At 30.4% G+C, this 14,591-nt stretch overlaps 1 protein-coding gene across 9 annotated transcripts in view; it reads left to right on the top strand.

Moving 5' to 3' along the window:
- The window catches only part of LOC124369750 (glutamate-gated chloride channel), a 645,135-nt gene that overhangs the window by 511,680 nt on the left and 118,864 nt on the right, over nucleotides 1-14,591 (top strand). For all 9 annotated transcript variants that reach the window (XM_046827827.1, XM_046827822.1, XM_046827823.1 and 6 more), the window contains exon 8: nucleotides 13,120-13,340. In XM_046827827.1, coding sequence (XP_046683783.1) covers nucleotides 13,120-13,340 — 221 coding nt within the window. The remainder of the gene's footprint in view (nucleotides 1-13,119; nucleotides 13,341-14,591) is intronic.

Below are 14,591 nucleotides of genomic sequence, written 5' to 3'. Positions count from 1 at the left end.
TCTGAACTTACTATTACAGTAGATAAGCCACAACTTCTCATGTTTTTGTGAAACATTTAATACAGTACACGTTGTTTTTCAATTCTCAGGAAAGATCTTTCTTTGGGAACAGTTGAGTATGATGATACACCATAAGTGACTATTTCAACAAAAATAAACCTCTACCAAGCTTCACATAGTGCTAAAGGTGAAATATAAAACTAGTAGTTATATTTATACTGCAATATACAGGCATTGTGCAATACACACAATGTTTTCTGTCCATACCACCAAAGAAACGAGGAAAATAATTTTTGTGCTATTTCCAGCCAAAGTCCTCATGAAAGCAGACTCTCACATACTACATACATGCGTTAGTAAATTATGAAAAAGACGAAAACAATCAAGTCTTCAGACACAGTATAGAGTTATCCTTGCATTTTTATCTATAAACATCAGTAATATTGCCCCGTGTATATTACAAGTATTAACAAAATTAGATTAAACATATAACATTTTACATCGTTAAATGTTCTTGTAACATCTAACAATGGTAATTAAATGTCCTCAAAATCCAATAAACTAATTTTAGGACAAAGAAATGTTAAAGAGTATCTATTAGCTACTTTTTACCCGTGGCCCTGCATATTTGATCATTAGCTACATTAATTGTGACATAGTTGTCTTGTTGTCTAATTACTGTTTGTTGTTTAAGTGTACAAGAACAGTGTTATTAAAAAAGAAAACACTCAGGACCCAGAATCTTTGGAGATAATAAATACATATTTATAGACCTAATACAGCTTTAAATAGGACTTATATTACAAACTAGGTATCAGTAACTTGACATCCAGTCAAATTAAGTTTTCATATTGTTTGGTAAATAAGTTCTTAATAATAATGACACAGCAAAATTGTGTTGTTTTAAATAAATAAAATGAACGTTCGGTATTTATTTACAATACCGTGACCATGAAAAATGGACTTTTTTTCATGGGTTGGGCATTTATAGCCAAGTATTATTATCACAGGTGCATATAAACTGGGGGGAAAGTATATCATTGTATTATATTGATACCTTTCGGCCATTATTGCATTAAGGATGGAAAATAACCGACAAAATTTTGTCGAACAACACTTGGAGGGTTAAGGATCAGGGGCATCACGTGATCTGGGATTCGACTTTTGCAAGCTCGAGTTAATTTTTTTTCTAAAAGAGCAAGCAGTGCGCAGCACTGCGCAGCGGGCAGGCATCGTTGACAGGATTAACGTCATCATTTCAGTAAAATTGCCAGAGGTACTGTCAAAAACAGAGTTTTCAGAGGATTTCAAAAAATCGTAACTCCTTTGATTTTCGTTGCCGACGAATTTTTTCTTCACTATTGTTTTCAGGAAAAATTGTAGTTTTCAGGAAAAAAAAATTAACATACCTTTCCATGGTCACGATTTTGTAAATTGATACCGAACGTTCTTATCATAAATGTTTGAAAACATTCCCCCAAAACAGAAAATTTATGGTAAATATTATTTGTAACATTTTTATAAACTAATACTGCGTTTTATTACTATTAATGCAACCAATAATTAGCAAGAAAAGGACCTTCCACTGCACGAAAACTGTATTTAAAGATTATAAAACATACTACATTGGGGAAATAACGTATTAAATCAAATACATTCTTAGGAAATACCGGCTTACTTCTAACCTTCTTCTGCCCATTACCCAAAATGTACAGATCTGCAAAGGCGGGGGGGGGGGGTGGTACAGTATGAGGTTATCAGTGTTCCACTCCAGGCAGAACTCAAACCTTGCGATATCTCCAACTCATACTCAAAATCTGACGCCTTATACCAGAGGTTCACATCCCGGGGTCGCAGATGAAAAAAAACTACCGTTTTCCATAAAAATCACGTCTAAATTTTATGAGATAACATTTATCTGTGACGGTTTCTGTGTTACAGTTATTTTGAATTGATTATTCTAAATATTTTTATAAATTAATCGACAAACCTTGAAATGGTACATAGAAACACTGGGCAAGCAACAAGTGCTCGGGATCGCGCTTGCGGTGTCGGCGTCGTCTCGTTACTGCTCCTTTTCCGACATGACCTTTCATTAAGAAACACTGTTAATTACAAGGGGTGAGTTCAAATTACAAATTTATTTCAGCTTCTTTTCATATAAGCTATGAACCATAACTTGATTATTTGGAATAAGTACCCTCTACAGAGTATTATAAAACTATAACACTAACCAAAAATTTAAACAATAATAGCGTATGACCCCTCTTTTTTGAAAATGGCAAGTCAAATGTGAAAAAAGAATTTTTCAAAATAAAACTATCACAGGAGATTAAAACTCTTACTTGACAATTTGGTTTTTATAATTATCCATTTTGGAAAAGAATATAATTAATAATATATTTAGAATGATGGTTTTTTTCTAACTAAACTGATGAGGAGTTTTTATTTAGTTGCATTATTTGTTACAATTATTATATACATATGTCTTGTATTTGTAAGAGCTTTTAAAAGACCTACTTGTTTTTATTTTTATAATCTTCATGTAATTAATTTTTTTAAATTATTTCCTACAGCTGTTATACAATTTCTGTTGAATTGGTACAATCATCTGCAAAATAAAGTGCATTTCGTGCGTCGCGTCGCGTCGTCTGCTACGGTGCTTGTGCTTAGCAGTTATTGTTTTGGATTAGGTTACATGCTTTATTATTTGATCTTGGGATTCTAAAGCATATTGCACACACCATGCATTATTAGGATATACAATCCTCATTTCAAGAAAAGTTTGTATGTTTTGCTCCAAAAATACTAATTCTACCAGGTTGAGCCTAACACTAGGCCTACCCTGGGTAGTTTAACAGGTTAGATAATACTTATCCGATATTTATATGACAAGACGAATCTTCATGATTTTTCACGGAATGTATAAAAACCTTATTCTCTCCATAATAATTTTGTGAGTTATATTGCTGAATACCATCATTATAAAATTGTACCTGTAGGTACTCGTCATTATGACGTCCATCCTCCTAAAAGGGTTAAAAGTCCAACCCCACAAACTACTCTCAGCTTACACACCCATTTGTAACAGTTAGGGTTTAGTTATTATTATTTGAGCTAAATTAACCAAAACTCATTTACTACCATAACTTAACACACATGTCCCGAACCCAGTTACCTGTGCTCCGATTCATCTTCGTTATGCTTTGAATCAGTCTACCCATGTTAAGTTAGAATTTTTAGTTTTAATCTAATAGTTAGCTAATCAAAAGGCACCTAGCCATGACTTACATGCCCTAAATCATCCTACCTATTCTTTGGAACAGTCTACCCATTCCCTGAACCAACCAACCTGTTACCTGAACAGCCCTACACATGTGCCACAATCTCCTGTCCTGTGTCCTAAGTCTCGCTACTGGTTTTTTCATAAATCAATGTTTCCTTACCAAAATCCAACCATGTTTCTATATTTATATACGCTTTAGGAAGGAGTTATGGACAAAATTTAGCACATAATTCTGAGCACCCCTACGTATAATAAAAAAAATAGATGGGCTGGACCCTAGGCTCTAAGGGCTTATATATTCCTCATATAATTCAATTCTTCAGATGTGTTCCTCAGCTCTTTAAATAAATACAACACTCATTTTATACCCCCATGCCATATTACTCCCTGAAAGTTGTCCTACAAAGTTTTGTATCCGGTTTCTATGTTTGTTAAAAAAAAATACATACAAAACTTTTAATCCTGCCTCTTAATTATAAATATTTTAGGAGGAAACTGTGTGTTTTTTAAAAATAGACAGAAACACGTTTAACATTTTTTTTGTCGAAATGATATAACTTTTTAAAATGGGGTAATTTTGGATGTAATCAACAAGAACATTTTATGATCTCCTCCAACCTTACATATTTGTACATTTTCATTTTAATCTAGACGTATAATTTTCATCTAATCTGGCTAGTACAAGTATGTGCACTACCTCATCTGTTTATTGTGTTGTTTGGCTGGATTTTCCAACCCCCCTTTCTAAATAAGTGGGAGATGAAAAAATGTGTCTGAATTTTGTTGTGAATAGCCAAAATGACATATTTTCAAAAAGTTTGGTTAAAACTTTTAGAAATGGGGCATTATGGAATCCCCGTGAGGGGGAAGGGAGTCTGGGGGTAAAATGTATATTGTATTTTATTTAAAGTGCATAGAACACCTGATAAAATTGGTTTTTTGGATAATGAGAGAGCTTGAAGACCCTGGAAGTTACTGCTGGATTTCTTTGAGACAGAAATGTCTCAGACTCCCAACAGAATTATTAAATGTAACTGCATTATTAATTTTAAAAATCATCTTCATCTTTGATAAGGCTCATATTTTGTTCGGGACTATATGAACAGTCTTAACTCATAAATTGTTTTGTAAATCACTTGTATTGAACAATGAGCTTCAACAATGGTTCATAAACATCAATGACCTAAAATTTAATTTATATTTATGCGATTGAAATGGATTTCTGTAAGAGTTGGGATTGGTTAGAAAAACTAAGAAACAACTAATGAAGTGACAAATGATGATGCATATGATCACGTAATATGATCAATCTGTCTGTCAGTCTACTATACCACACACAAAAGATGAATTGGCCTGATGCCATTATGTAAGAATAATATTCTGATTGATTATCTATGATGCGGATCTGAATAATTACGGTAACCTAGTAGCATGAGGAGTTCAGTACTGCCCCTTTTATCTGTTAGTTCACCAACTGTCAACAGCAAATTTTGTATATTTGTATGGTAATATTTTCGGCCCATGTACAGTATTTTAAAATAAAGAAATGAACTTGTAATTATTCTCTTATACTGAAAATAAAGAGTAATTTGATTTGTAACAATAATGGACCACATTTGCTGACTATCTAGTCTCGCCATTCTAATCGAGGCATTCATTGGTAGTACTCTAGCTCTGCTGACAACATTTTGTCTCTCCATATTTGCAGTGGTAATTTATCTGCCTTACTGATACTCTGGCTTACCAGCATCAATGCAGTATTAAAAATACACCCATAAAATAAAAATATGCCATGAAGTCTTTATTAAAAATTGAATAGATACTGAATAAAAAATTGTTAGATTACCTAAATTAATTTGTTTTTTTTATCTACTGTATTTAAAATTGCTTTAAAAGTATGAAAATAAGAACATGCTTTGAAAACTACCATACTTATATTTACTCCAATAAATTTGATTATTACATACGATTTATAATATAATTAATTCTTCTATTTACGTATCTACTCCAATTTAATACTCAGTTTCCCACATGCTCAAGCCAACCATCCAGATTAAAAATCTTTATCCAGCTCAGTTAAAAACCGTGATCAGCTTTCACTTTGATTGAATGAGTTTAGTAAGGAGTTTCAGAACAGAAAGATTTGTTGTAAATTGTTTAAAGAAAGCACAGCAGACATAACTCTATTTTATCCTCTATAGTTCATGCACTATTTTTATTTTCATATTGACATTTTTAAGTATTGTATTAAGTTGCAAATCAATTACATCCAGTTATAACGGTAATATCCAGACATTAAATTAATTTAAATTATTGTTTATTACATTAATGATCATTTAATCAGAAAATCTAAATATAATTTTGATTTTGATGCGTGGATGATGGTATTTTTTTTTTATCTGGAAGTGAAAGTTATGAAATAGAATAATTTTTATGTGGTAAACCATACTAATATATATGTTTATACATATATATATATATATATATATATATATATATATATATATATCGTATTTGTAAACTTTGACTATATTTTTAATATTTTGGGCAGCTAAATATTTTAGATCATTAAAAATTAGATATACATTACGACACCTGTAGAAATAAACTGTCTAAATCTAACTGTGGATAATTCCATTTTATATATAGAATATTTTATACTATGTTGTTAATTGTATGTCAGTGGTCAAACTTACAAAAACATTGACTAAGTCAGAGTTACATTCGGAAATATAGCAATGGTCTATACTTAAATAGCCAGTGTTCATGCATTGAAAGCTATCTAAAACTATTTATATGCTGTTTATTTTTAAAGCTCTGCTATTAACCTGCCAGTTATCTCCAGATAATTCATGGTTCTAAAAGGCTCTTTAGGATCGAGTTGTGGAAAGTTTGGTGATTGATGATTTTGATCAAAAACTGGTTTCTGTTTCCAGATATGGTTTACATCATTCATTCTCTAAAAGTTTTACATTGTCAATCTTCTCTATATAATAATTAAATTTTTATGTTGAAAAGTGTATTGCGTTCCAATGATTTCAAAAAAGTAACAATGTTTCATATGGCAATATCTTTAAGTTGAAAGCTTGTAGAGCTGAACTCACTTTATAAAACTTATTCATTAGGTACCTCTTTTAAGATAAGTAAATATACAAAAATTCTGAGTTTTGCAGTTTTTCACCAAGCATTTTGATCCTTGGCATCTGATAAGTACTTTTCAATACTAACTTCAGACATTTTCCTTAATGACTTGGTTATATCAGGTAAAGATTTTAGTAAGGCTCTTATTATATCCACCCTGAACGACCACCTTAATTATGACTGACAGTGATGTGACCATAGGATAACTATTCTTTAATATTTCTTTTAAAGTTGTCCTACGATATATGGATGATCAAAACAAATTGTGTACCGCTTCAACAAGATTTAAGAGTACAATTGCCAAAAAGTTATGATACTTTGTTAGCTATAACTTCAGCAAGGTTTAATACAAGGAACAGGACAGTACGAGGAATGTAAGCCAGTTTGTTGTTTTCCTCTATTCTTGCTTGAAGACCAGAATATATGCTAGACATAATGACTTCATTATAGTTATTTTTAGAACCTTAAATATCAAGGCTAAAATATTCTAATATTTTCATAATAGATATGGACAACTCCTCAGGAAATTCCTGAATATTGTAGGAATTTAAAAAATCGTTCTACAGTTTTTGCTTTTCTTTACATAACACGAGACTATGTTATTTGTTTAACTTATGCTGTGTGAGATGTGTGGTGTGTCAAGATAAATAAGGAGAACCTATGCTCCTTTTCATGAAGATGAGCAATGGTAGCCTCTGTGTTTATGACCTTAATAAAAAAAGGAAACCCTTTTCATGAAGAAAAAAAATAAGGTCTACCCGAAGAAAAGAGAAGTATGTAGTTTCCAGATATTTAACAGTAACCACCACTCACCTGAAAACTTCTCTCCATTATTTATCTTCAGTATCTTGATCTTATCAATGTGATTTTTAAATTAATTGGGATAACTTAAATGGCCTCAGTAACTTAATATTATTTTCTGTCTGCACGAGAAATTTCATGGCCTTCCATTAAGTTATAAGATGTATTTGAATACAGAAAACAAAGTGCTCAATGAAAAGTTATTGATAGTGGGCCAAAAAAAGTGTTTGCTTCTTACTCACCCATTTTGAAGAACTGTATAAGGAAAAACTAATGTTGCAGTATACTTTAATAGATTGTGAAACTTATTCAGATATTAAAAAATTTACTATTTTTAATATTTTGTTTAAAAACACTATCTGGTGTGCACTCACATGTGAACTTGAAAAAGCATGAGTTTCGTTACATATAATGGTTCTAGCTCTTGGGTTTTTTGAGGTACATTTTCTTTGGAATCAAAAGTACTGGGCAATTCTTTTTGTCTTTCTTTCTTTTTCTTTTCTTTATTTAATAAAGGGAGATGCCGATCTCCTTTTAAGCCTAATTCTGTCCGTCCTCATGGGCCACTGGCCTGTGAGAGGAAATTGGTAGTGTATAAAAATGGTCTATGTTTACACTAGTATTTGTGTTATTATTCCACTCTTGCTTGGGCTTGGTTGAAAGAAACAAAATTATTGTAGGAGCTGTCACTACTCAATACAAAATTAAAAAATTATGAAGCTTTAGTACTATTCAGTGACGTCTGGACACTAGGCAGGAGACTGAGCTGACTCATCTTGCCTAAACTTGCAATAGAATAAAACAAAGTTTTACTTAGGAATTTTGTGCCTGTTGAAACTTTGGGATTCTAGACACATGAATTGATAGTGTGCCTAGTGGTAAATACAGCCGTAGACAAAATCATACTTGACAATACTGCCACATCATTAATCTATGTAAATAAATAATATAAAAGTTAAGTCATTGCAATAAGTTAATAAATAAAAATATTTAAATAGAAATAATTATTGCTTGGTAAAATCTTTATAAACTTAAAGAAATTAAATGAAAAATTCCTTTATTAAAGAGGCAGAGTTAGGGCTATGAAGCCCCCTCTACCACTCAACCTCAAAATCACTATAAAAACATCAAACTAATATTAATTTATTTATTTACGAGTAAAATGTTTCAGGCACTTATAGTAAAAAACCTGAATAATTCAGTACATTTATGCAACACTAAAATTTAATTCTTAGTTTTAATTTCCTGAAGATATTGAGATAATTCAATTTAATTAAGTTATTAAATAAATTTGATCTGTGTTGACGGTTTAATATTTCAATAAAATGTATTTGATATCTTATTCCAAAGTGCTAGTAACACTATTTGCCATTGATATTTTAATTTTTTTAAGCAACAGTTATGAATTTGTTGAATTAAATGGTGATCATGAACATTCAGAAAACAGATAAATATAAAGACCTCGGGTTTCTACTAAAACCCTATGTTTTTTTTCCTTCTCAAAGGATAAATCGCAAAAGGGGATACGTATTTCAAAATTTTGAGTTGGGGGTATTCCCTCAAGGTTTTGATACATCAAAAATAGGTCCCATCAACTTAGTAATATTCCCCAAGTTTCTTTTTCTATCATCACATGTTACAAATGAGAATGTTGGAAAATGTTTTGATCACCATTTATAAAATAATTTGGTGTAGACAATATAGTGTACTTGGTGTTTTGTATATTACCAATACTATAAAGTTTTACAAATTTTATAGCTAAAATTGTCTGTACTATAAAAGTGTAACTAGAAAATACTTGTTTTATGACTGTGTATTTAAAGTTTGAAATAGAATGTTTGAGCATCTTTTGCAACTTTGTTGTATGATCTCTATGTTTTCAAAGACAAGATGAAGGGAGTCCGCAGCGGCTTGTAAGGGCGAGTAACAGAGAGGGGAAAGAGAGAAACAATACAAGACTAATTACAATGTGGAAAATTACTTTTCTCGCTTGCAGACATCTTAACTGATGTGAAAGACACAGTCGGACTAAACAAGTGGAAAACTGACAAAATATTTCACCTTCTTACTTACTGAACTATGCACGCTTCTTTGCAGTTATATAAACAAAATTGTGATAGTTGTCTTTGAAATATGCTTAATTTTAAATATAACCTCAATGGAGTAGTTTGTTACATTTTATTGAATTTAAAATTTTTAATTCCCATTTTTAAGTTCCAGTAATCGTCTTAACAAATTATCTTCGATGTAACTGTATTAAAAATATTTGAAGAAACAAACTTATTGGAAAACTGAAGGAATAAAACTTCTATTAAAATTTGATATGATATCAATTTGTAATATAAATCCATTTTACAGAACAAAACTAAAAGAAAATCAAATGTATCACAATGATGCAATTTAATGTATACTGAAATAGTCCATTGAATACATTCTAGAGCAAGGGTTCCAATATTATATGAGAAATATTTTGTACACAAAAACAGTACTAATTGCTTAAAACTGGGTGTTTTATAGTAACATATGACATTGCATTTTGTTTAGATCTTAATAAATGTACAGATTGATAAATGTAAAGAAGTCATTATCAAGACATAATTGGAAAAGGTGTTTAGATGGTTTCCAGGAGTTTTCATATGTGAATGATACAATACATTATTTCCCCATGTGTGAATAGTCGTTAATCATTACTTGACAAGTTCTGTGGTGTATTTGTTTCAAATTTTGTGACGAAAAACCTGAGCTTTAACCAAAAACTAAGGCTGATGTAAACAACTAAATAATTTGAGTTGATATAAGTATATTTTAATTTTAAGTAAATAAAAAAGAGTATATTTCAAATAAAATAATCTGAATTCAGTATATTCCAAACTGTATCACTTCCATCACGCTTGAGGTTGTGAGAACAGTTTTTACAAAAAAAAATTAATGTATTGTTCTTTATGAATATTTATTTATGTAACACACATAAACAAGTGTTTTTATATAAAGACGGTGTATCAAACTATAATGATGTAAATTTCAATAAACCTTTCACTTTATACAAATTTGCTTTAATTATATGTACATTTATAATTAATTATAAAGTAGTTTACCAGGACACCAAATATTTTATGGTGAAATTATAATTTGATTTTATTGGCCTAATAACTTTGTTCGATCATTGATATACAACTGATGCTTTACATATACTAAAATTTTATTTCCCCCAAAAGTGTAACTAATACTGTAACACTACTTAATGTATTCCACAAATGGAACAATTCCGGCCACCTGAGGGGTAGTGCTTGTACTCCTTCAGGAAGTTGCCCTGGGGATACCCTGTATAAATCATTGCTGCCTCACACAATGCTTTTGTTGGTTGTTGCACTCTTTCTTTCCATTGAGAAATGCGTACTTAATAAGAGCTTGACGTAATTGCAGTCCTACACAACCCTGGTTCGTTCTTCATTAATGTTAATTCATTCCTGTTTCCAATGTTCCTTTAAATGCGAGGCTCATGAATTTTAACATTGTAGCCTAGAATACTCATGTTATGAGAAACAAATCAAGAGAGCACAATAAATTTGCCTTTAAAATGTATCTTATATAAAATTAAGTTAGATTGGTTTGAAATGTACCTTTTATTTGAAATTGAACTATTTCCAGAATAAGTTATGAACCTACATAATGATAAAATTCTATTTTCAAATTCATTTCAAGTAAATTCATTTTTGTTTAACTTTTCATGTATTATTCATACTTTATAAAAGTTTGATAAAATACCATTAATTCATATTCCGTTTTCAATTGGTTTTTCCTTAAATGCAAATTTAATCTTCCATAACATTTAAACAGAAATTTTCTGTGAAATTTTGTTTTTAATATTTTAATTGGTATCTGTTTGACTATAAATACTTTACATTTAATCAAAATCCAAAAATTGTTTTTTTTTAAATCGTTTTGACAGAAACCATGTTTCCCGTTTATGTAACTATCATAGTTACATTGAAAAAATTTACATCAATAGTAAATCGGTAATTCTGTAAAATTAAAAACTTAGATTTACAAATCTAAGTTAGTGGACAAATCTAAGTACGTCATATTTACCTTTTGTTTGATTTCTACAGTATGTGGTTGACAGTATGGTTTGTTTATGTCCAATGTGGTTGGCATTGTATATTTAGGCTACACAAATTTAAAATTCAATATTTTATACTATAGAACAAGAATTTTCATTGTATACATTTTGTAGAAATTTTAAAAGTTTTTAGACTTTGTGTGGTGAAAATGTTATCCAAATAGTTTAAGCTGGTTTTTGTAACACTTATATTTCTTGAGGAACATAAAAAATAACAGAAAATGTAAATAATTAACCAATTGGTCGGGAGTTATTTATAAGTCACAGTGTTTTCACGTCAAATTTCATTTAAAGAAACAGTCCATTTATATGACCTCTAGCATTAACCAACCACATATGGACACATACTTTTTCACAAGACCAAGTTTTAATCAAATTAATTTAATATCAGATTTAATAATTTGTTTTATTTACAGCTAGCTTGAACACACAAATTAGTCCCTATTAATTCAGAATCAAGACTCAACTCTATAAATTCAGACTAATTCATGATTGCCTATCTGTATAACAAAAATAAAACACTTTAAAATAGGTAAATTAATTACTAATAACAAATTGCTTGAATGTAGCCCAATACACAGTATAATTCAACGTTTTTGAAAAGTAAAAACAGCAGTAAAAATAATAACGAAAATCTTGACATTTTAACTGACTAAGTAATATTATTTGCAAATAACAAATGTTAAAAAAATATAATTTTTTACCACATCCTCCAAAATCACATTTTGGTATTATAAAAGTAAAATAAAATAAAATAGATGTTTTATTAAAAAAGATTAAATAAACTGTCAGTATACCTCCTTGGGGTAGGAGCATCCACATTTAGAAATAAACCAATCACTAAATTGGTATTAATTAGTTGTAAACTAAAATGCTGTATATTGAGTTGGATCGTTGTTGATTTTTTGAGCAATGCTCTGAGACTATAATGTATGTTTGTTGCAACTATGAATCATCCAATGTGTAGAAGTGGATAAATTCACAAGTTCTTTCTTCACTAAGTCACTAGTGTCATTAGTAGAACTGAAAGTGCAAGTGACATTCACAGGTTCAGTAGTTACTGTCCATATGATGGCCCTTTGTATTATAAACTACAGGAAACCACAGGGACTAAGGAATGTTGAAATGTTATCTGTATTGATACACCATTAATAACCTAAATACTCAGTTTTGCAAATTGGATGATATTCTTACATCAAAGTTGTATGAAATGTAATGAATGGGCTATGTGCTTTTCCGGTTGTTTAGGTAAAGTCATATATATACTTTATTAATCTATAAAAACATGCAATATACAGTAAAGCCTCACCTTAAAATGTTTTACTAACTTTTGCTTGTAATTTATTCCATTCCAAAACATTGTAGATGTTAACTAGTAAGTTGATTAGCATGGGCATAATTTTTGAGTAGGAGTCATCGTTCTTTTATGCAAGTCACTCTTTTAATTAAAGGAACAGGATAAACTGATCATGTATAATATACAGAAACAGTTACAATTGGTTTAAGCTTTGCAAAGGTCTGGATGTTACTTATCGTACATGCTTCATTCACCTGACATCAATTTGACCATTTTATAATCAGGATTGCAGTAATTTAGGATGCATTCCTAAGGTGTAACCAGCTACAATTCTAAACATAACATTCCAGAAGAATCTTTCTACAAAGCATTGAATTAAATTAAAACATATCAAGAATTCTTCAATTATATTATACCAAAAATATAATAGACCAAAATATAGTGCTTTTTTTCTAAAGATGTACTTTGTTTCAGAAATACGAAGTTGAATTTCTACTTCAGCAGCAGTGGTTTGACCCACGGCTCCGTTACTATAATCAAAGTCGTTACCCCTTTCTGAACGCTATTCACCATCATGAGAGCATCTGGCTACCAGATACATATTTCATAATGCATGGAGACTTCAAGGATCCCCTGATACCTGTGCACTTTGCGCTGCGCATCTACCAGAATGGCTCCGTTAGTTACCTAATGAGGTATATGCTAAACATTTTATTTAGTAGTTCATAACTATTGCTTGTTTGCTTGAAGAATTCATCTTTTGTTAAACCATTGAATTACCCTATATACAATAGCCAAGTGTTAACTTTATGTATCGGCTTCAGCCCTTGCCTCCTAGTGCAGTGTGTTGACATTTTATTCTGTTAAGGATTAACATTTCATACAGCTACAGTACATCGAGCTAGAACTGAGCTGAAACAATGACTGCTAGAATTCTCAGTTTCTTAGTGATACGTTTTACATAAGGTATGTGTTAGTTAAAGAAAGTGAGGGACTGAAATTTAAAATCCAAGAACTAGGTAATACTATTAAGTCAATAGTTCCAGTTGAATACGAATAAAGAAAGATACAATGTAGAATGGCAGAACCTACAAGTACTCTGATATGTAAACTGGGTTTGTGATAGCCCAAAGTTGGTTTCTACTTTATAGCATAAACAATACTGCCCAGTGAAATGATTCTCTATTTCATGTTATTCAGTAAGCCTCTGTACTGTTGCAAAAATAACTAAGAAGGAAGAATATGAAAAAAAAAGTTTATTTCTGGGAAATAAACACCATTTTAGTGCATGCTGCTTTTCTGATTGCTGATATATTGACTTTAAATTACAAATTATTAGAGAATAAATTAGACTATAAGAATAAAACTAGACTATATTATTAATTTAAAAACAGTTGTAACCTATGATTCAGATAAAAATCTCGTGTATTGATGTTAAATGATTGTTAGTTTTGGGTGTAAGTAGAAAGAAAATCCTAATCCGGTTTGTTCACTTTATTAATTAAGACTTCAAGTTGGAAGGTTAATGTATTTTTATAGTAAATGTTTAGTTTCTCAGGAGATTAGCATTATATATTATCGTGGCTGATTTTATTGAAAAGATTTAATTTATATAATTTCATAGAGTGACTTCCTCAAAGTTATTAAATTAAATTTGCAAGGTTTTTACACTAAATAATGAAGAAGAAAATCTATGTTTTGGTAGTTTAAAATTTAAATATAATATAAATTTTTAGTCTTGCCACAAGTTTGACAAAATAAAAATATTTTTTTTAAATTGTTAATGAATACTAACCATAGACTTCAATACGACTTAAACCTTGTAGAATTGGTAAGTAATGTACTCATAAGTTCTGTATAGTTTTTCAAAGAAATAGGGCTGGCACAACTGAGGTTGTATGCAAGTGAACAGAGCGGCAGTGACTGGAGGGCAGCAAGCGTACAGA

This window comes from Homalodisca vitripennis, chromosome X (genome assembly GCF_021130785.1).
Source record: "Homalodisca vitripennis isolate AUS2020 chromosome X, UT_GWSS_2.1, whole genome shotgun sequence".
NCBI classification, from domain to species: domain Eukaryota; kingdom Metazoa; phylum Arthropoda; class Insecta; order Hemiptera; family Cicadellidae; genus Homalodisca; species Homalodisca vitripennis.
Note: the sequence above shows the minus strand (reverse complement) of the source record. Positions and strands in the feature narration are given on the sequence as shown.